Source organism: Budorcas taxicolor, chromosome 19, assembly GCF_023091745.1.
Source record: "Budorcas taxicolor isolate Tak-1 chromosome 19, Takin1.1, whole genome shotgun sequence".
NCBI lineage: Eukaryota > Metazoa > Chordata > Mammalia > Artiodactyla > Bovidae > Budorcas > Budorcas taxicolor.
Genome location: NC_068928.1, coordinates 44210420 through 44232387, shown reverse-complemented (window position 1 = coordinate 44232387; position 21968 = coordinate 44210420). Strand labels below are relative to the sequence as shown.

At 50.7% G+C, this 21968-nt stretch overlaps 2 protein-coding genes across 4 annotated transcripts in view; one reads left to right on the top strand and one right to left on the bottom strand.

The window, feature by feature from the left end:
• The window catches only part of EFTUD2 (elongation factor Tu GTP binding domain containing 2), a 38722-nt gene extending 19923 nt beyond the window's left edge, over positions 1–18799 (top strand). The window contains exons 10-28 of the mRNA XM_052658843.1: positions 666–832; positions 2565–2689; positions 6726–6789; positions 7172–7262; positions 8633–8768; positions 9928–10055; positions 10811–11004; positions 12130–12241; positions 13064–13204; positions 13705–13806; positions 14760–14842; positions 15484–15570; positions 15788–15914; positions 16120–16207; positions 16828–16946; positions 17042–17136; positions 17582–17735; positions 17885–17992; positions 18330–18799. Of these exons, the coding sequence (XP_052514803.1) occupies positions 666–832; positions 2565–2689; positions 6726–6789; positions 7172–7262; positions 8633–8768; positions 9928–10055; positions 10811–11004; positions 12130–12241; positions 13064–13204; positions 13705–13806; positions 14760–14842; positions 15484–15570; positions 15788–15914; positions 16120–16207; positions 16828–16946; positions 17042–17136; positions 17582–17735; positions 17885–17992; positions 18330–18425 (2217 nt within the window). The 3' untranslated portion in view covers positions 18426–18799. The remainder of the gene's footprint in view (positions 1–665; positions 833–2564; positions 2690–6725; positions 6790–7171; positions 7263–8632; positions 8769–9927; positions 10056–10810; positions 11005–12129; positions 12242–13063; positions 13205–13704; positions 13807–14759; positions 14843–15483; positions 15571–15787; positions 15915–16119; positions 16208–16827; positions 16947–17041; positions 17137–17581; positions 17736–17884; positions 17993–18329) is intronic.
• A 374-nt stretch (positions 18800–19173) lies between these two features.
• Positions 19174–21651, bottom strand: HIGD1B (HIG1 hypoxia inducible domain family member 1B). 3 transcript variants are annotated; one of them, XM_052658554.1, is made up of 4 exons: positions 21587–21651; positions 20683–20846; positions 19923–20057; positions 19174–19302 (listed from the first exon to the last, which is right to left on the bottom strand). In XM_052658554.1, exons 2-4 carry the CDS (start codon positions 20780–20782, stop codon positions 19238–19240), a joined length of 300 nt encoding a protein of 99 aa, XP_052514514.1. In that variant the 5' UTR covers positions 20783–20846; positions 21587–21651; the 3' UTR covers positions 19174–19237. The 3 variants fall into 3 exon arrangements, with proteins under 3 accessions (XP_052514514.1, XP_052514513.1, XP_052514512.1); XM_052658553.1 differs by lacking the exon at positions 21587–21651 and adding an exon at positions 20922–21039; XM_052658552.1 differs by lacking the exon at positions 21587–21651 and adding an exon at positions 20922–21036 and having other exon boundaries at positions 20683–20832.
• Between the last annotated feature and the right edge of the window lie 317 nt (positions 21652–21968).

Sequence of the window (21968 nt, the reverse complement as noted above, 5' to 3'; positions counted from 1 at the left end):
TGACATTGGCATTTTGGGAGAATATAGGCCATTGATTTTGTCAGTTGTCTTTCAGAGTATGTTCATGGCTACTGGGGTACATTACTTCTAAAATTTCTCACTGAACACAGATAATATACACCCATACATAACTGTTTCTATACATACATATTAAAAAACATTAATGTAGTAAAAAAGGAAAAAAATCAGTGTATCTTAATACCCACAATTCTTTTTTGTTTGTTTCATTTGAACTTCGAGGCTTGTAGGATCTTAGTTCTTAATTCCCGGACCAGTGATTGAACCTGGGCCCACTAAGTGAAAGCACCAAGTCCCAACCACTGAACCGTCAGGGAATTTCCCTAATACCCACAATTCTGTTTCCGCACCACAGCTTCCTAAGCCTTTCTCGGTTCCTTCTCTGGCACTGAGAAACTTGGCTCCCCAAAATCATCAGTGTATTTATTCATTTCTCAACCCTACCAGGTCACCTCTTAAAATTTCCGACTCTGCTGTTCAATAAGATACCCTCTGCTTCCCCCTCATAATCTGTTTCCTCTCTTCCACATCCTTCATATTTTATTTATTTATTTATTTATTTTTCATATTTTAAACTAGAACTTTCTTTGACTCTGTGCGGGCCTGTTCTGCCCTCTTTGCACTCATCCCCAGCTTCTGTGTCTCAGGTGATGCTGAACACAGAGCGGCTGATCAAGCACGCGGTGCAGGAGAGGCTGGCAGTCACCGTGTGCATCAACAAGATTGACCGGCTGATCCTGGAGCTGAAGCTGCCACCCACGGATGCTTACTATAAGCTGCGTCACATTGTCGATGAGGTCAACGGGTTAATAAGGTAGAGGAGCCCCCGAAGTAAACCTCCTGTCCCCGGCACTCTGGTTTTTATAAATCTTAACCTTGAACACCTCTGGGGGCAACTCTGAGCTCTTGGCATGCATTGATGAGCTTGTTGGACACAGCTGGAGGAACATTCTGTGACTCTGCAGGGACTGACTCCCTAGCCTTGGCCTCGTTAACTCTGCTCCTTAACCAGATAGGCAACTGGCTGCAGATCCTCAGTTTATTACTGCAGTTTATTACTGAGCTCTAGAGTCAGTCTCATCTTCACCAGCCAACCATGTAAAGTTGGAAAGATTCCTTAACCTCTTAGAGCCTCAGTTTCTGCTTCTATAAAAAAAGAATAATAGTATTTGCCTAATGAGATGTTACAAGAAATTAAGTAGATAGCCGACATAACATACTTAGCACAGTCCTCAGTGATAATAACTTATGGGTGAATAATGTCAGCTGCTGTTATCTTATTAGCACAGACTCAGTAAGAGAAGGAACTGTTGGCTTTTGTTTCTTACGGAACTGCTTTTCAACAAGATGGATTTGGGGTTTAGGTTAATAAGTATGAATGATGGTTGGGAGACCTTGGAATCATGGTGGCTTTGAAGAATAGGTTTAATATTTCTTAAGGACAGTTTAACCTGTAGCGGAAAGATGTACGGATAACTTCTTGAGGCCCCCTGCAGGGCTTGGGAGGAGCCTGTCCAGCTGAGAAAACTCCTCTCCACCCGAGGATCCAGGACAGACCCCTCGTGGCCCGGGACAAGTTCACCTTTAGGAACACCCCCAGTTTGCAGTGCTGGTTCTCAACAGGGGTATCTTCTCCCTGATACTGGAGAGGCTAAGAATGACCGGAGCCCAGTGTTACAGCCAGAGTCCGAAAGATGAAATGATCCACTTCTCTGAAGACAGGGCAGGGGTTGTGTAGGGCTGAATCGTGATCTACTAGAATAGGAAGTTAGGAAGTCAAGAAGTCACATCTCAAGCGTCAAACAAGAAATATCACCATAAATATATTGTTTAGAAATATGGAGGTAAATGCTCTAGAAGCAGCTTTTAAAGAAGTTGAAAACACTTGCCTCTGGGGAGCATAACTTGGGAGTGAGGTAGGGGAGTGCCCTGTAGAAGCCTGTACTTGTATTTCTAGATTAAGAAATTCCATAAAGCAGTGTGTCAGGAAGGCTTGGGTTGATTCCTATGTGCTGCTGGTTTTCTTATAAATGCTAGTGAACTTGGGGGTACTGTGGCTTCTGTATGACTTTTAAGACTAAATGTTTTAACGTGAGTTTGTAAAGCAAAGCCAGACGAGACCGTATGAGAATGGGGAGCAAAGCTGCTTTGTTTTCATTCATTCATTCATTTACTTATACTGGTATTTCTGTTTGTAAAATTGAGATTTCTCGAATGTACTCCTGTTTTATCAAAGTAGTTTCATTTCCTGTGTTCTGAGGTGTTTGTCCTCCAAGTTTCTCTTCGTCTCGTGCAGTTAACTTCTCCAGGATCATGCAGTGTGTTTCCAGCTCTGGAAAATCATCTTGTTACTGGGAGTTAGGGAACAGCTCCATCATGTCACTTTCTTGGAGCTGGCTGTTGGCGAAGCTGTGTGTGTTATGCAAACCCTTTCTGCGTGCAGCCGCTGGAGAAAGGCTATGATACCGAGTCCTGCCCTTCACCCTTCGCCTCGGGCCCACATGCAGCCCAGCCCAGCCACACACTCAGGGTCATCTCTCTTCCAGCATGTACTCCACGGATGAGAACCTGATCCTTTCCCCGCTCCTGGGCAACGTCTGCTTCTCCAGCTCCCAGTACAGCATCTGCTTCACGCTGGGCTCCTTTGCCAAGATCTATGCTGACACCTTCGGTAAGCTCTGGCTGGCAGTCTGTCTCACCAGCTTCCCCAGAGTCCTGTGTGCGTTTCCTGCTGAACAGTTCAGAAATGGGCCGCACGCCAGAGTCTCTGCCAGAGAGAGCACTGTATCAACTGTTACCAAGTCACATTTGGGGCTCTTTTTGGCCCCGAGACTCTTCTAATCAGGCTCTGCTGCTGCTGCTAAGTCACTTCAGTCGTGTCCGACTCTGTGTGACCCCATAGATGGCAGCCCACCAGGCTCCCCCGTCCCTGGGATTCTCCAGGCAAGAACAATGGAGAAGGGTGTCATTTCCTTCTCCAATGCATGAAAGTGAAAAGTGAAAGTGAAGTCACTCAGTCGTGTCCAACCCTCAGTGACCCCGTGGACTGCAGCCTTTTAGGCTTCTCTGTTCATGGGATTTTCCAGGCAGGAGTACTGGAGTGGGTTGTCATTGCCTTCTCCCTAATCAGGCTCAGTGGTCTCCAAACAGTAGAAGGATGAAGGTGCCTGGGAAGAAATGGGTGAAGAGGGTGGGGCTCATACCAGGAACAAGAATCTCAAGTGAGACAGGTTTTGTCAAAAAGGAATTATCCATGCTCCCAAAGCCTTGCAGGCCTTTTCCTCAAAGATGGAATCTCTCTCACCAGTGGTGCTTCAAGCTGTCTTTCCAACCGTATCCAGACACATAAGGGGCTTCCTTGGTGACTGAGTAAAGAATATGCCGGCAATGCAGGAGACCCGAGTTCAGTCCCTAGGTCGGGAAGATTCCCCTGGAGATGGAAATGGCAACCCACTCCAGTATTCTTGCCTGGGAAATCCCATGGACAAAGAAGCCAGGTGGGCTACAGTCCTTGGGGTTGCAGGAGTCAGACATGACTTAGCGACTGAGCCACCAGCACCACCAGGCACATAGATGTTTCATAGGCCTACTTGAGAACTCAGGTTGGATTCACAGCCCACTGGGACACGCAGCAGAATGATTTTATATGTAGGTCCCTGGAGCCGTAGCACCCGCGCCCTGGGACCAACTTCCCATCTCTCAAGACAGTCCCACATGCTCCACCTCTGTGCCTCCTGGGGCACCAGTGTTTGTTTGCAGCAGTCAGTGGTCCTGCCTCACTTTCAATGTAGAATTGTTTGCTCTGGTGGAAGTAATGGGCCAATTGAAACTTGGTCTTTTTTTTAAACATGTATATATTTACTGCATCCTTATTTGGAAAAGTGAAGAATAAAGTAAAATCTAGTCAAGGAAACAAAATTCACCCATAACCTCATTACCATAACTACTGCAAGCATTTAGATACAGTTCCTTCTTTCTCTGTTCAGTGTTTTACAGCACTGAGATCTTATTTCATATATAATATAATTACATAAGATAAATATTTACATAGTATTAGATCATAAGAATTTGTCTGTTAAATCTTATCTGTAAATACTATTTCGGGACTTCCTCGGCAGTCTAGTGGTTAATACTCCACGCTCCCAGTGCAGGGGATGGGGGTTTGATCTCTGGTTGGGGAACCAAGATCCCACATGCTGCACGGCACGTCCAGAAAAAAGATTTTCTATAACTGCCCATTGGTCCACTGTATGGATGTATACTTTCTCATCATTAGGCATATATTTTGGTTGTCCTCCAGATGGTTCTTCCTAAAAAAATGGTTAGATGGACAATAAATGAAGATCATCTGAACAGGGTTCCAGTTTATGTTTCTGAATGTTCTTTGAATCAGCATATGAAGCAAAATCCAAGACTGTTTATGTAATTATATTACATTGATGTTTCAGTTTCTGACTGAAAATGGCCCTGAGCCTCAGGCGAGATTTATTAGTCATCCTTTGAACCCAGTGTTTATGCAGACACCAGCTCTGGGCCCCAAGATCATTCTGAGACGCCATGTATGGACTTGTGGAATGTCAGCCCTGGAAGGAGTCAGGTCATCGAGCCCTGCCCCATCATTTCCCACGTGGGAAAGCTATGCCCAGGGGCACAGAACTTACTGGTGGGCTCGGAGCTAGAATCCACCTTGTGCTTTTTGTATCACACCATCCTGCCAGAATTGAAACCATGTCCTCCCGCCAGGATTACAAGGCGTGGTGAACGATCTCTGACCTCAGGGAACTTCCTCCAGTGGGTAGACAGAACTCCACAGTGATGAACGACAGGAAGGTGGTGTGGGCAGAATGCGGGTGGCTGCTGGGGGCGGGTGGGGCTGAGGGAATTCAGCTCCAAAGGCCCAGGGGTCTGAGAAGGCTAAAGGAGAGGGGGATTGGACGGTAGAGAGTAAGGAGCCAGGGCTTCCAGACTCCCTGGGCTGGAAGAGGAGGCGAGGATGCAGGAGCAGCTGTTCGGGAACAGGGGATTCTTCATCAAGGAGAGGCATTCAAGCAGGCCTGGCAGGTTGGGTTGGGAGCACATGGAGGGAGTTAGTTTAGACTTTATCCTGTAGGGAATTAGGAGCTAATAAAGATTGGGGTGGGGCTTCCTCAGTGGCTCAGAGGGTAAAGCGCCTGCCTGCAATGCCGGAGACCCGGGTTCGATCCCTGGGTCGGGAAGTTCCCCTGGAGAAGGAAATGGCAACCCACTCTAGTATCCTTGCCTGGAGAATCCCATGGATGGAAGAGCCTGGTGGGCTACAGTCCATGGGGTCGCAAAGAGTCGGACACAACTGAACGAGCTCACTTCACTTCACTTCTTCAAAGATTGGGGTGGATTGGTGTGTGCAGGGCTGGCCTATCTTTGGCCAGAGAGGAAAGGGACATTTCTTTACACATTTTCACCAGTATCAGATAGAGGGTTGGGAATATTGGCTTGATGTTGACTGTGAGATTGAGGGTGGGGAGTGGGGGTCGATTAGAGAGATATTTGCACATTCTTTGTGTCAGTGTTTATTTAACTTCTGTCACACACTGGGCCTGGTTCTTTGCCTACACAGCTCAGTCTAGTGATTATAGTATAGTGTGTGTTAAGTGCAGGAGTAGGAGGCGTGTAAAAGACACAGTGGTTCACGGGAGAGGGAGAGTTTCAGTAACTAATAACATGGGAAAGAAAGGAAAATACGGTGCACGAGCTCTGGACTTAGAAGATCTTGAATTTTAAAAGCCATAATAGCATTCTTATTCTTGCTCTTGCTTCTCTTCCTGGGCTTCCCTGCTGGCTCAGACGGTAAAGAATCTGCCTGCAATGCAGGAGACCTGGGTCCATCCCCGGGTTGGGAAGATCCCCTGGAGGAGGGCATGGCAACCCATTCTGGTATTCTTGCCTGGAGAATTCCCATGAGGAGCCTGGCAGGGCTATAGTGCATGGGGTTGCAGAGTCGGTCACGACTGAGCGACTAAACACACCTAAAGATTCAGTTAGGTAGGGATATAGAGGGATAAACCGTATGTTTCCTGTTAATTTTTTGAGGTCTTGTGGGATAAACAAGTCCAATAAAATTTCCTTTAAAAAAAACATAAAAGCCACAATGGCTTGCTTCAGTCTGGTGAGGATTAGCAGTTGCAGTCAAACTAAAAATTAAGTCAAACTGAAAAAATGACACAAGGGTGGGCCTTGGTGTCTTCTCTCCAGAGTGCCGGGTTCTAGAGTGTGGAGGGCTAGTTGGAGCTTCGGCGTGGTGCTGCTGCTCCGCCCACACCGGCAGCGGAGTGGACCTTCCATGGATCAGGAAGGAATGAAGGAATTTTAAGCATCACTGCAGAAGGGACAGGTTTAGGTGCAAACAGAGGATAGAATTTAGGCAGTTGAGCCTGTTCCATTAAAGGAAAGAATATAAACTGTACCTTTGTCCATAGCTCAGTCATAAGCTGCCTGGAGATGGAGCTACCTGGGCGCTCATTTGGCTCCAGCATCACCTTGGCAGCTGCGGGCCAGTCGTGTCCCTTGTGCTTCAGTATCTTTACCTCCCTGCCTGGACAGAAGTGAATGTCTGGACCTTGGAGAGGAAGGTGCTAGAATTCCTCAGCTGGAAACCACTGGTGGCACATTCAGCAGAATTCAAACAGTACTTTGCTAGGTAGATCATCATCGTATGGCTTTTCTTACAGGTGACATTAACTACCAGGAGTTTGCTAAAAGACTCTGGGGTGACATCTACTTCAACCCTAAGACGTAAGTAGAGCGTGGGAAGTGGACTCTCTGGAGGCATGATCCATCCTCCCAGTAAGTGAAAACAGAGAACGAGTTCTGGCCGTGAGAACCTGCTTCTTGATTAAACCTGAGCTACCATCTTGCCTCCTCTAAGTGAGCCGGCTTTGTGTGCTCCAACAGGGTTTGAGGCATTTCCCTTGAGGTCCCCACAGCTCAGACCAGATGTGCAAGAGGGTCGTGACCCATGCCCTCTCAGGTGTCCCTATTTGGAAGTTTGATGACCACACACATTCTTTCCTTTCAGCTTGGCTTTGCTCAGGTGCAGAACTTAGGAAGTGCACCCTTGGGGTTGGTGACACTGCCTTCTCCCTCCTGGATCTCCCGTAACTCTTGATCTCTTTAGGCGGAAGTTCACCAAAAAGGCCCCAACCAGCAGCTCCCAGAGGAGTTTTGTGGAGTTTATCTTGGAGCCCCTCTATAAGATCCTCGCCCAGGTGAGTATGTCAGGTCCCCTGGCTCAGGTCTGCCCTTCTAAGCACAAGGTGGAAAAGCTGGTGAACTTGGACTTCTCCCTGGCCCTGAGCCTGCTTAGTTTTGTATTACTCAGTGTGAGGACCGTTAGTCAATCTTCTGGATCTTGAACACTCCAGTCCTTTTAAGTGCTGTTGAAATCAGAGTAAAGCAGGAAGATAGAAAAGGCACAGCCTAGAGAAATGTACAAAAATTTTGACTACTCCAAAGAATGTGACACTTGAGAAATAATAGTTTCAGTTACAGGGCTTTGCCTTACAGATATAATTGTTTCTCAGACTCCTCCAGTTCTTATTTTTATACATACATAAAAATATATATGTATTAAGATGTACATATATGTTATAGCATTATAACATCAGGAAAAGGCGGGGAAAGCTGGCAATAAGTTTTCATCGGTGAGAATCTGATGAAAGAATTATGGTACATCCCATAAAATGAAGTATTTTATAGCCATTAGATGAATGATTTTGTGAGCTTGATTTTCATGATGATTTTGGGCATGTGTGTATGTGATGTTTGTCAGATTGAAAAGCAGGCATGAGATGGTGGAAAGGATGCAGCTAAACGCATGCCGTGCTCCAAAGAAAAGGGTATAATGTTGCATTTGTATGAATTTGTGCTCTCTGAAAGGCAGAACTAAAAGGGCAGTAATGTTGGAGAGAAATTTTTCATGCAAACCTTTTCTCCCAAGACAATTACACTTCATAACTGTGTTATGTGTTTATGCAGGTGTTTAATAAGCACTGTGCACAATGAACGCACACACATAAACAAAATGTGTGGGGCCATTCCAACTGACAAAATAGTGAAAACATAGCAACAAGACAGAATAACACGATTAAATTTATTAGTGCTGGAAAATACTTTGTATCTTGTGTCAGACCAGAATGGATTAATAAAAGAAATTTATAGCGCCTCTCTACACAGAGACCTCGAGTCTGCTGGGGATGATTTAGCTTGGCCCCATCCTGACAGCCGATAGACTGCTAGGTGACCTTTTTTGGTTCCTTCCATTGCAGTGATCCTCTAAATCTAAGAAGTCTCTAAATAGGGAGGGAAGGGTATGGATTCCCTGAGTGAGATGAGATGCTGCTTTTCAGACAGCAGAGGGGAGCGCTGACACCGGTCTGTCTGAGAGAGCAGGTTTATTGGCTGGTGTGGGCATTTAAACCGAGCTTATACCAAAGATTTCCCTGAAACCAAATTGGTATCCTTGCCCAGAGCTCTCTGTGTGGACGAGAACGCAGTTCAGTGACCCTTCCTATTGCCCTTTCGTCCTCCCTTGTCCTCTGGATCACCCAAGCTGACGTGGTGTCTGATGCCATCACAGGTCGTGGGTGATGTGGACACCAGCCTCCCGAGGACCCTGGATGAGCTTGGCATCCACCTGACCAAGGAGGAGCTGAAGCTGAACATCCGCCCCCTGCTCAGGCTGGTTTGCAAAAAATTCTTTGGCGAGTTCACAGGTAAGAAGCTCGTCATCATCACCATCTCCTCCATGTGTATCGTGGAAACGCTTCTTTAACCCTCAATCAGGGTACCGGTCACCTGGGTTTTTTTTCTGAGCTGCTTTACTTAGTGGATGGTACCAGGAGTTCTATCTTAGGAAAACAAAAGCAATTAAATTTCCCTTCCAGGAGGAACATGCAAGTAAAAGGGAATGGAGAAGCAGATTCTGAAGTTGTGGTATTTTTGCCAGAGGGCAGTTGGGAAAGTAGACTCGTAGGTGTCATGAAATGGTAGGGAAAGCCCCCAACTGGGACTTGGGAGACGAGTTCTAGGCTCAGATCTCTCTTTCCCCTGAGCTCCTCTTTCTGGTATTTTAGTTATGCAGGAGGCAGGTGCTGTGATAGAACAAGGCCTAGACTGGCTGGGAGATGACCTGAGTCTTGATCTTCCTCTGGCCCAGTCCCAGGGGGTCATCCCGGGTCAGCCACTCAGTCCTTCTGGGACTGATTTCTCATCTGTAAAATCACGGAGGCAAAAACGGTGATGGCACAGGGCTCTCTTAGCAACCGCTTGGTTCTGTGTCTGTTGGGAATTAGGTATCTGAATCCCCCGAAGTGCATAATTTTAATGGTTCATTCTGGGCTGGCCATCCATCCGACAAAGGAGATCCCAACTAAAAGCAGACATGCCAGCACACCAAGGTGCTAATTGAGGTTCTGTCTTGTATGGCTTACTGGCTGTTAGAAAAAGAAAGTAGCTATTTGAACAGAAACATATGCAGTGTTTCCCGGAGGGAAGAGTCAGTTTGGAGATTGTTCTAAGTAGATCTATAAAGAAGAGATGAGGTACTTATTCGTGGAAGAGCTCAGTAAGTGCCTATTCACTGAAGGCCATGGACTGATACAGATATTTCCAAGTTTTTGTCAGTTCAGTTCCAAGGAGCCACTTAGACCTGCTTCTTGCTCTTCCCTGGCATCCATGTGACTCCAGATCCTTTAGCAGCATGCACCCAAGAAACAGGGTATCATGTCTGCCCAGAATCGTAGAACCGTGGCTTTTAGAGCTGAAAATCAGTCTCTCACTGTTAGTTTTCTGACCATCGTGAGTGGATGAGAACTCCCCACTCCCTTTCCCTGTGAGAGTTCATACTAATGGCCGTCTCTTCTCCCTCCGCAGGCTTTGTGGACATGTGTGTGCAGCATATCCCTTCTCCAAAGGTGGGCGCCAAGCCTAAAATTGAGCACACCTATACCGGTGGTGTGGACTCCGACCTCGGCGAGGCCATGAGTGACTGTGACCCCGACGTAAGGACCCCCCTGTTCTCTGATTCCCATGCCTGCTTTGTGGGAACTCTGTGTTTTCAGTTGCAGGAGTAATCCCTTCTCCATCCCTGCATGGCCCTCCCCCTGGGCATAGTCAGACTGACCTGAATTCAGAGCCCAGTGTTACCACTCCTGGTGATGAGATCTTGGGAACGTTGTTCAGGTTTTCCAAGTCTGAGAGTTTTGGTGTATAAAGTGATAATAGGTTGTATGTGGAAGTTATGAGAAGTAAGTAAGATTTAAGAAAGGGTTGTGATTGTGTTTAGCTTGGTGCATGACAGATAAGAAAGATTCAACGAATGGTAACTAATCTCACTGGTCCTGGCTTTTAAAACAATCTTTCCCAGTCATTCCTCAGGCATTCTCTAGTTTCTTGGCGTAAACATTACAGCCAGTTGAGAATTACGAGTTTCTTCTTTGAAGAAATTTGGGACCAGTTAATGTTGTAGTCTTGCAAGTTCACAGTGTTAGTTTGCCATCCTAAACCTGCTTCTCTTCCCCAGTGCCCTCATCCCCCGCAGGAAAAAGGAAGAAGTTTTTTTTTGCTATGCCTGTGACAGTCGTCTTAACTCAGCCGGGGGTAGGCCTTGGTTGTAATTTTTTCAGATCACCACGTTATCTTCTTCAATTTGGGCTGCTTCCTCATGGAGCTCAGGTCATTGCTGACAAGGGAGGGGGAGACGGTGGAACTTATCCAGAGTACGTGTAGTTGAGGGACACTCTGTCCCCACCTCCAGGGTCCCCTGATGTGCCACACGACCAAGATGTACAGCACAGATGATGGAGTTCAGTTTCATGCCTTTGGCCGAGTGCTAAGTGGCACCATCCATGCTGGGCAGCCTGTGAAGGTACTAGGGGAGAACTACACCCTGGAGGATGAGGAAGACTCCCAGATATGCACCGTGGGCCGCCTTTGGATCTCTGTGGCCAGGTACTGCCATCCAGAGCCCCTAGACATATGCCTGGGCCTCTGCACTGGGACTGCCCTGGCAAGCTGGAAGGGGTGGAGGGGTGGTCCTCCTTGGACACACAGAAGCTGCTGGCTGCCTGTGATAGGGGTAAGGTGACCCTCCCTCAGCAGGTGTGTTGACTTCTAGCGCTTACTGTCCGAGGTTGCTGGGATCACAGGGCAGCTACTGTTGGGATTGATGCCAAGACTGATGCCAGGAAACCTGCCTTTGCCTTTGGGATGCTTTGAATGAACTCCTGTAGCAGGATTTCTGTGTTTACTCATCTCAAGCCTCTCTTCCTCTTCTGTGTTCCTTAAATCGTAACCTGCATGTCTCTTCCCCAAAAGACATTATTTCCCAGCCTCTACTGGCTATTCCTTGACCAAGAGAGACAACTTTGCTGAATCCCTTGGAGCATCCCAGTCTGCAGAATTAAACTTCGCTTGGACCTGGGGGCTGCTCGTCAGTTCGTCAGCTTGGCATTTTAGCTAGAAAGCGGAACCGAGCCTTGCCTGTTCCTAGCTGCTGCGTCTTGCCAACAGCCCCTTCCCCCACCCCCTCCAGATGGACCCCATTCTCTAGAAGATTAAAGAGTTAGAAGAATTAGAAGAGTTAGGGAGTGACAGAGCATGAGATGGTTGGGCGGCATCACTGACTCAACGGACATGAGTTTGAGTAAGCTCCAGGAGGTGTGAAGGACTGCAGTGCTGCAGTTCGTGGAGTCTCAAAGAGTCAGACACGACTTAACAGCTGAACAACAGGAGAGCTGCAGTATGCTCTGGGGTGCTTTGTGCATCTCCTCACAGTCCACCCCTGAGGCAGTGGTTTGCTTGCTGCACACATCCAGCTTGAATTAGATTTGCCTGTGTTATGCTCGTGAAGTACCTTGCATTTGTTTTTTCATGGCACCTTCAGTTTGTAACCACACACATGTGTGGCCATATGATTGCTTAATTGCATCCCTCCCCTGGTAGAATGTGTCTAGCTTTTTTTTGGCTGACCCTGCTCCTGGCTCAGTTTCTGGCAAGAGGTGGTGCTCAGTTAGGTTTTCTGGAATGAACACCGTGCTCCCAAGTTTCATTGCCGCTTACTGGACGCTGTTCCAGGTACCACATCGAAGTGAACCGTGTTCCTGCTGGCAACTGGGTCCTGATCGAAGGTGTCGATCAACCAATTGTGAAGACGGCAACCATAACCGAACCTCGAGGCAACGAGGAGGTAGAGTTTCTGAAAAGGCAACTGGGTTGGCTTAAGCTGCAGGATCATAGGGAGCCCCTGCACATGTGAGTGACAAGCAGCAGAACTCAGGGGAGCGTGAAGTGGAGTCACTGCTGCTCCTGCTGCTGGGCCTCAGCATGGGCTCCACCTTCTAGATCCAATGCCCCTGGATTCTCCTTGGACTGAGCTCCTAGGAATTAGGAGGAGCTTCCCTGGTGGCTCAGATGGTAAGGCGTCTGTCTACAATGCAGGGGACCTGGGTTTGGTCCCTGGGTTGGGAAGATCCCCTGGAGAAGGAAATGGCAGCCGGCTCCAGTATTCTTGCCTGGAAAATCCCATGGACGGCAGAGCCTGGTAAGGCTACTGTCCTTGGGGTCGCGAAGAGTCGGACACGACTGAATGACTTCACTTCACTTCACTTCTCTTTTTTTTAATATTTATTTATTTGGCTGCATCAGATCGTAGTTGCAGCATGCAGGATTCTTGTGTCATACAGGATCTTTTGTTGTGGTGCATGGACTTAGTTGCCCTGTGACATGTGGGATCTTAGTTCCCTGACCAGGGGTCGATCTCATGTCCCCTGCATTAACCGCTGGACCACCAGGGAAGTGCTGGGGGGCTCTTTTTATTCAAGTCTTCTTTTTGTTCTGCCAGCATACATGGGAAGACGTGGCCCTGCAGGTTGCCTCCAAGCAGCGCCCTGGCTCCCAGTGCGGGGATAGTCCTCCCCCGAGCAGTCCCTCAGCTTCTCCCTGATCTCTGCACAGTTTGCACCTGCTCAGGCTAGGTGTCCTCACAGCTCTGCTGTATTTTGGGTCTCAGGCTCAGATCTTCCGGCCCTTGAAATTCAACACCACGTCTGTTATCAAGATTGCCGTGGAGCCAGTCAATCCCTCTGAGCTGCCCAAGATGCTGGACGGCCTGCGCAAGGTCAACAAGAGCTACCCGTCCCTCACCACCAAGGTAGGCCCAAGGCCACAGCCGCTGCCGCACCCCATGAGCCCCGGCAGAAGGGTCTGCTGGTGCCACCGCTGCTTTGCATTCATCAGGCAACTCTGATACCTAGAAAGCACACTGTGAATTGATTTTCCAGAAGATATACAGGGAAGAGTGAGTCATTCTGAGCCTGCCAACATACCTTTCAGAGGAGTTGGCCAGGGCTAAAGGGTTAGCTTATATCCACGGACATGATGTTTTTCTCCTAAATGGCTGTGATGAGAATTCAGTCCATGACATCACACCCAGTAGCGCTGTGCTCGGTGGTCCGGGTGTCTTGAGGACTGACTCGTAGGTCACTGCTCCCCACTAACCCTTCCCAAAGGGAATGGAACCAACACAGTAGTGGCTTTTCCGATAGTGGGCTCGGCACCGCCTCCCAGCTTCTAGCCTCGATGCTGTCTCTGTCTGCTGTGGCTGGCACAGGAGAGTCCAGCCTGTGACCCCCAGGGCTGTTGTGTTTTCAGGTGGAAGAGTCTGGCGAGCATGTGATCCTGGGCACTGGGGAGCTCTACCTGGACTGCGTCATGCACGATTTGCGGAAGATGTACTCGGAGATCGACATCAAGGTGAAGCAGCTGCTGCTATCTTGAGCGCCTGCTTGGCCAGGAGCTTGGCTAACAGCTCCAGGTTGATTGTTCAAGCAACCAAACCCTTGATTCCCTGGGAAGGTCCAAGGGGAGAAGGGTGCAGTACAGGAGGTGATCTGCATGGGAGAAGCAAGAACTCTTGCTCCCGGCATGGAAAGGATTTGATATCTGGTTTGCCCTCTTCGGGGGATGTTATTCTCAATGTCTGCGTTCAAAGCCAGGGCTCCCAAGCCTGAGCTATTCTTGGTCTTTCGTTAAGAAAATAGTTGCACAACTAACCCGTCTATGCTGATCAGGGCTCAGCATGTATGGTTTCAAGGAGGGAGCAGGGACTGGCTCTTCTGGATTCCCTGTGAAACCTTAATATAGCCTCTGAATTAAACTGCCTGTCTCACAGCCTTGGTCTCCCAGTGGACACATTGTCTCCAAGGCTGTGGGGGGTGGGAGTGAGTGCCCTCAAGTGCCCCCTCTTAGCCAAGACTGGCGCTCTGAAAGACACCAGGTATCCTGATAGGGGGCCGTGTGAGAGCTTCCAGGAAGAGCCATGCTGCCAAGGGTCGCTGAAGATGGAATGGGCGCTCACCAGTCAGTCTCTCAAGCCAGTGCTGACAGACCCACAGGTGTCAGTGAATGGTGGTGGGACAGCTATACGGCTGTTGAAAGATACTTTGAGGGACTCTTAACTAAGGCCCTTATTTGATCTCCACTCGCTCTTGGCTCAGGAACATAAATTGTGCACTACACTCAATTTTCCAGGCTTCTCCTCAAAGGTACAGACTTCTAGTCTGAGCCTGCTACGGTGCTTGTCACTAATTCTGATCAGGACGGGTTCTCACAGAGATAGTATCAGGGGAACCTTGCAGTCCCCTTTGGCAGAAGGTTGTCCTTCCAAGAAAGTGACACCTCACCTGACAGTGTATGTTATGCCTCAGGTGGCGGACCCTGTTGTCACGTTCTGTGAGACGGTGGTGGAAACGTCATCCCTCAAGTGTTTTGCTGAAACTCCCAATAAGAAGTAAGTTGTGGGGGGTACTTCCTGGCGGTCTTGTGGTTAGGACTCCGCACTTCCATGGCAGGGCGTGCAGGTTCGATCCCTAGTTGGGGAACTAAGATCCTAGATGCCACGCAGCACGGCCAAAAATAAAAAGTAGAAGAATCCTGGGGATCCTAGTGATCCTGGGACTCCCGCCAAGCCCACCCTAGCCACAAGCACTGTGAAAATAGAGACCCTGAGTCTCGAGATGAGGTTACTTCTAGTACCCGGGTTTTATCCCAGCCCTCACATCCCCTTTGCCTTTGTTCACAATGCTGTGGAATTCTTTGCCTTAGTTACTCCCAGGGTGAGTGTCTTAATGGCCACTTCTCTCTGTGTGATGTAACTATCTTAAAATCTCCCCTAGCAGCAACTCTGCTGTTTGACTGGTTGATATACTAATACTGCTTAAAGCTTTAAAAAAGAACATTTTTCCCCAAGCCTTACTCTTTTTCAAGTGATGGATTCAGATCAAAGAAGACAAGCCGTTTCTGCTCTGCCCTGCCCCCGTGGCTTTCCTTGATGTCACTGCCTTCGCTCCTCCTTCTGTCATCCTCTTCTTGGGAACCACCCTCCTGCTAGTCCTGCTGACCCGCCTCATTACCTGTTTCCTTGCTGACCAGGAACAAGATCACCATGATCGCCGAGCCTCTGGAGAAGGGCCTCGCAGAGGACATAGAGAACGAGGTGGTCCAGATCACATGGAACAGGTGAGAGCGTGGTTCCGATTCCCAAGCCAGACAGCTCGCCTGATGAGCCTCTGACATGACACGCGCCCTCTCTGGGAAGTGCTTTTGCCTCCCCCTTTCGCAGTTGTCCCGGTCAGAGTGTGGGTAGCTGAGGGCATTGTTGGCCAGAAAGGCAGGATCCGTGGCCCGGGAACTGGCAGTCCTGTCTGACACTGTCATTCCCCTCCCCTCCCTCCAGGAAGAAGCTGGGAGAGTTCTTTCAGACCAAGTACGACTGGGATCTGCTGGCTGCCCGTTCCATCTGGGCTTTCGGCCCAGATGCCACCGGCCCCAACATCCTGGTGGACGATACCCTGCCCTCGGAGGTACTGCAAGACTGGTGGGGACCATGCGGCCCTTGCTTATTAGCTCTTGAGTGGAAGAAACTCCAAAGCATTCTTCTTTTCCCGGAAGTACTGTGTGTCTTCCGGTGAAGAAGAGGATCCTTTTACTAGTGTGCCGACCTTCTCCTCCCTCTAAACTCTGGCTGTGGCCAGGGTCACTGCTAAGGGGCCCTCCCATTCTGTGCAGGTGGACAAGGCTCTTCTCGGCTCGGTAAAGGACAGCATCGTTCAAGGTTTCCAGTGGGGAACCAGGGAGGGGCCCCTCTGTGATGAGTGTAAGTCGACCAGCACCTCTGCCTTCTCTGCCCTGTCCTCTGGGGTCCTTGCGTCTGGGTGTATAGTCCAGGTGGGCTCATCTTTCGGACCTGGCAGGAGACACAACTTGGGGCCCACACGGCTATCCGGTGTTCTGAGCCAGCTTCCTCTCGTCTCCTTCCCTGTCCTGGTGGTACGGCTTGGTACATCCTAGAAATGGAAGTCATGTCTAGGTGGACATTTGCCCTTCATTCCTGGAATGTGTTTGAGGACGGATATCATCAGGAGGATGGGATTGAAGTGGTTTATAGAGCAGGACTGAATTCAATGGGGACAAATGTGCAATTCCTAAAATTTACTCTACATCCAAAAATAATCAAATATCTGGAAAAGAAACACAAACTTCTCGAGCTACTTTATGTGGTCTGAGTGTGTCCTGAGACCAACACTGCAAACGTCTGCCTACCCTCTGACCTCCATATATGCTGTTAGAATACACACCTGCAGGCTGATTCTGTACCACATCCCTCATGGGTACAAGACAGCTTCAGTGCCGCAAGAGGCTCCTTGCTGCTCGACCCCTGCGCCCTTGACTAGCACCAGACCCACTCCCAAGGCTGCTCCGCCCTTTCCTTTTCAGTGATTCGGAATGTCAAGTTTAAGATCCTGGATGCAGTGGTTGCCCAGGAGCCCCTGCACCGGGGCGGGGGCCAGATCATCCCCACAGCCCGGAGAGTCGTCTACTCAGCCTTCCTCATGGTGAGCGAGGGGGGCTGTTCTGACGGGGCCCCTCGAGACTGCTGTCCCCCAGCTCTGCCCAAGCTGAGGAGCCCTGTCATCCCACTCTGCTGCAGGCCACCCCTCGTCTGATGGAGCCCTACTACTTCGTCGAGGTCCAGGCCCCTGCGGATTGTGTCTCTGCTGTCTACACGGTCCTGGCCAGGCGCAGGTAAGCCACCAGGCACCTGAGGAAGGGGGCGGCAAGCCTGAGTTCCAGTGAGAAGGAATTCAGAGGGGCTGGCCTCCCCACAACGTCCACTCCTGAGGCCTAGGTTTACAGAAGGAAGCAGGAAAGGGATGAGGCATCCCCAGCCTCACTACACATCATAGTTTGAGGTTTCTCCTCGGACCCCTCCTCAGAGAGCTCCTGGGGGATGTCAGTCAGTGGTGGGGGGGTCTTCAGGGCCTTGTCCTATCAATCTTCCACTCTTGCCCACAGGTCGCTGCCCCTTTGACTTCCATAGGGAGCAGTGGGAAGAGCCCCAGCCGTTTCTGCCCTCTGTGGGGCACTTGCGGTTATTATTTTCTCTGCTGGTCAGCAGTTGGGGGTACATTGCTTCTCTGCTTTTGGCCTCCGCAGGGGTAGGAATTCAGCCTTTATTTTTCTGTCTCAGGGGACACGTGACTCAGGACGCACCCATCCCAGGCTCTCCTCTCTACACCATCAAAGCTTTCATCCCAGCCATCGACTCTTTTGGCTTTGAGACTGATCTGCGAACTCACACGCAGGGCCAGGCCTTTTCCTTGTCTGTCTTCCACCACTGGCAGGTAAGAAGATGGTGCAGGCTGGCCACTGCGGTCTCCCACCTCTGCAAGGCCGTCCCCTCTGACCTGCCCACCTCCAGGGGGATCGCCAGCATCCTAGAGAAGCATCTTGCTTCTCGGCCTGGCAGCTCTGAAACCGCTTTGCCTTTCAGATTGTACCTGGTGACCCTCTGGACAAGAGCATTGTCATCCGCCCCTTGGAGCCACAGCCAGCTCCCCACCTGGCCCGAGAATTCATGATCAAAACCCGTCGTAGGAAGGTACATGTCCTCAGGCCCATGGCTGTCCCTCCACTCCCAGGTGGTCTTGCCAGGAGCTGGATCGCTCTTTGTTTCTTGCTTTTGGACCCTCCTCCCAAAGACTGAGAGCATTTTACTGCACAGTGTGGGGAGACGTGGTCTTCCCAGGCTTCAGGCATCCAGGCCTGGGGCCACATGCCTGGGAAGGGAGAGCCTTCTCCTGCTCTGTTACCATACCCTAATGGCAGGACTCCCGAAATAGCTCAGCCGGCACATGCCCCCCACTCCCCCGCCCCTCCACTCAAGTACAGCGCAATCATGCAAGACTCATTTTTGCATCTGCCCTCACTCTCTGCAGGGCCTGAGCGAGGACGTGAGCATCAGCAAGTTCTTCGATGATCCTATGTTGCTGGAGCTCGCCAAGCAGGATGTGGTGCTCAACTACCCGATGTGAGCGCCAGGCCTCATGGCAGCCCCCGCTCCCTGCGCTGGGCCACACCCTGGACTTGAAACTGGGCCCTGGTGGGCCTCAGACTCCACGTGGTCAGAGCATGTCTGGGGCTGCTGCGGCCATCCTCAACAAGCCCGGAGCCCCCAAGCCTCCAGCCCAGAGGGAGGAGCACTGGGCCTCCTGGTTCCTCCTATGGCCTCAGCCTGGCTCCATTCCCAGAGAAGAGAGAAGAGCTCAGGGTCCAGGAAGGAGAAGGGGCTGGAAGTGTTGAAGCCCAAGGGGCCCTGTCTTCAGGATTTACGTGAAAATTTTTTTTTTTTTTTAGTCGAAATTTGACCTTAGACATGTTATATAAGTGAACAGAACATTCTGACCTCTGCCTTGGTCCGTTCCTTTCATCCCCGCTGCTCCACCCTCTTCCCTTCAGGCTCGTCCTGGCACTTGGGTCCTGGGTCTCTGTCATCTCCCACGAGGCCTCCCTGTCTGCTCCCAGCTGCAGCCTTCTTCCTGCCTGGTCCCCAGAGAGGAGCGCTTGCCTCTCCACTCAGTGTTCCCATGAGCACTGAGGCCTCTTTACCACCCCTGCTCCCACTCCTGTGGGCGGCACCTGAGAGGGCTGGGGAGTGGTTGGGTCTCTGGGGTCAGAGGTCTCCTCTGCCCCTGTAGATTCTCCTTGCCCTGGAGTTGGGGACCAGAGCCTTCCCTCGCTCTGCTGTACACTGTATGAAGGAAAGACTGGTGAGTTGCCTCAAACTCCTTTATTAGGTGCACACCCAGGATTGATGAGGTCCGACCACCCTGGGCCGGTAGGACTCCTACTTCTCCCTGGTATCCTGCGCGGTTTTCTTGATGTAGTCTCGGTACATCGTGTACACAGCGCCTGTGTGAGGGAGAAGGGAAAGCGCCCCGTGACATCGCCCCCTCCACCCATCGCCTGGCTCTCCCAGGTGTCCGGGGGCGCTGACACTAGCCGTTCCCTCGAGAGTCCACCTCCCTGCACATCTGTCCACCCCAGGTCTCAACAGCTGCTACAGACACTTGGCTGCACAGCCTGGAGAGACAAGCCATGTGACAGTTGACAAAACCCTTGCATGTATGTTGTCTGAGAAACCTCTCAGCAGGGAGGGAGGGAGGCGGACCCCGGTGGTTCTCGCCATGTTGCACACGGGGAAACAGAGTCTGAGAGAAAGGGACTTGCCACTGTCACACGGCGAGGAAGTAGCAGTCTGCCTTCTGATCCAGAGAGGAAGAGAAACTGCTGCGTGTTCTCTCACCTCAGGACAGACTCATGAAACAGACTATGTACCTTCCCCTGAACACGGGAGAATAATCAGGGACCCCAGAAAATGTCTCCTTATGCGGGTTTCACCAAGGCCTTGCTGTGGAGCCTGGTGTAGGGAACAGGGGCTGAACTCGTGTCCTATAACTGTCAGGGCTCACAGCCAGATTTTGCCCCGTCAGTTTGGCCCACATTCTCCCCCAACCCCACCAGCTACGCACCCAGCATGATCGCGCCCACAGCACAGGCCTGTGCTGCCACTCGGGTATGAATCAGGTGTATGGACATCTTGGTGGAACCCCGGGCCTTCAGCCGGTAGATCCGGTATGCTGCCACCAGCAGGCAGCCTCCTAAGCCTGCAGAGGCAGAGAATGTGACGCTTGGGCTGCAGTCGCCAAGCACACCGCTCTCCTGAAGAGAGACACTCACTAGGCCGACTGGGTGTCTGCATAACCAGCTGCCTTCCTGCTGCTGCTTTGGGGTGGGGGGCACCTGAGGGGACTGGGGAGTGGTTGGTGGAGTAGGGGCTGTCATTAGAACATTGAACTGTTCTCAATGATTTTTTCAAAGTGACCGCCTCCTTGCAATAACTGCCCCCCCCCCCCCACTTCCCTGTACAAGTAGCCCATCAGCACGACTCTCCCACCTCCCTGAGCTCTTCACCAACCACTGCCAGCCCCCATAGCTGTTCTCTTCCCCTCCCAGGGCCTCGGGGCGAGGGGGCCCCAGACTGCCCCTGCGGGTCCTGGCACGTGTCGGCATCCCACGCGCTTGGCTGGCTGCCACCTCCACCCGCCCAGACTGCCTTGCCTATTGTCAGATGTGCCGCCTTTGCTCTTGGTTCATTCCCTTCTAGCTGTTGATTAGTCAGTGGACAGGACCACTCGAGTTCAGGGCTTCATTCTTTGAAAGGACTAGCAGACAAGTGCGCTCCAAGAGAAGGCCCCCTCCTCGCCCCCCATTCCTTCCTTTCCCACTCACCTATAGGCACCAGCGGAGACTCCCTCGTCTTCCTCAAAAGCTTCTCAGACATACTGTCCTCACCCTCGGGTGGCGCCCACCAGCCTCTGTTAGCAGACATGATTCTGCACCCAGATGTTAGCAGCTGGGGCTCCTAGGCTCAGCCCAGTCCTAGAAGGAGGCACCTGCAACAGTAAGAACTCCAGTTCTTCTCAGTCTGGGCTGGGAAGGAGGAAGTTGCCTGCTGAGACCTCTCTCACCATGCCCAACATAGCCGCCACTTGTTCCGGCTGTCCTGTCTCAGATGGCTGGACTACTAGTGCCATTTCTCCCATCTCTTCCTCTCAACATCTGCCTCTTTCCCCAGCTCATTCCAATTTCACTGTTTTCTCTGCCTCCCCCTCTACCATCTGCGTCCCTATGGGTATGATCCTTGGGCCAAGAAAAGCAGCTGGAAAAATCCTCAGATGAGGGTGGGAGGAACAGGCCTTTAACCTTGGGTCCCCCATGGGCCTCGAGTCTGTGATGGTTATTCCCAAGGGAGGTGCTGAGGAAGACCTGGCCCTGGGCAGCCAGAGCCATCCCAGTGTTAGAACAATGGTGACCAAACCACCAGAGCCAGAGATTGAAATAATTAGACGTGGACTTGTCTCCAGGTCTATCTTTTGCCAGGTTCTTTTCAGTTGCCAACCCCCTGCCTCCCTGTCCTGGGGACCCTTACTGCTCTACTTGTAAACCCCTATAAATGTCTGCTCTTATCAGAAACTAGATGGAGCCCCAGACTGGGGATTCTGCCTGCTGGGCTCCTAAGTCTAACCCCAAGACAAAAGTCCCTGCTTGAGGCAACTTCTTATCCCTAGTTGCCTCTCCTCCTGGAGAAGCAAGGACTACCGGCCCCACAGGTCCTCAGCATGCCAGTGCTTACCCTAGGAGATGGCTAGAAACTGGAGTGCAAGCAGTCTGGCTAAGGCTCAGCGTCTGCTGTTTTGAATTGGCCAGGAGCTGATGATGGAGCTGCCACTATGGGGTCAGGGACACAGTGTCCGGTTTTAAGGAGACTTTGAAGTCAGGAATGGAGAGGGGAGGAGATAGGTCAGGACATCAGTCTTAACCCCCCATCTGCTGAGTTCCAGGCTGGAGCTCCAAGCACTGTGCTCAGATGTTCAGTTGTGTCTGACTCTGCGACTGTAGCCTGCCAGGCTCCTCTGTCCATGAATTTTCCAGGCATGAATACTGGAGTGGGGTGCTGTTTCCTCCTCCAGGAGATATTCCCAACCCCAGGGATCGAACCCTCCACTCTTAGATTT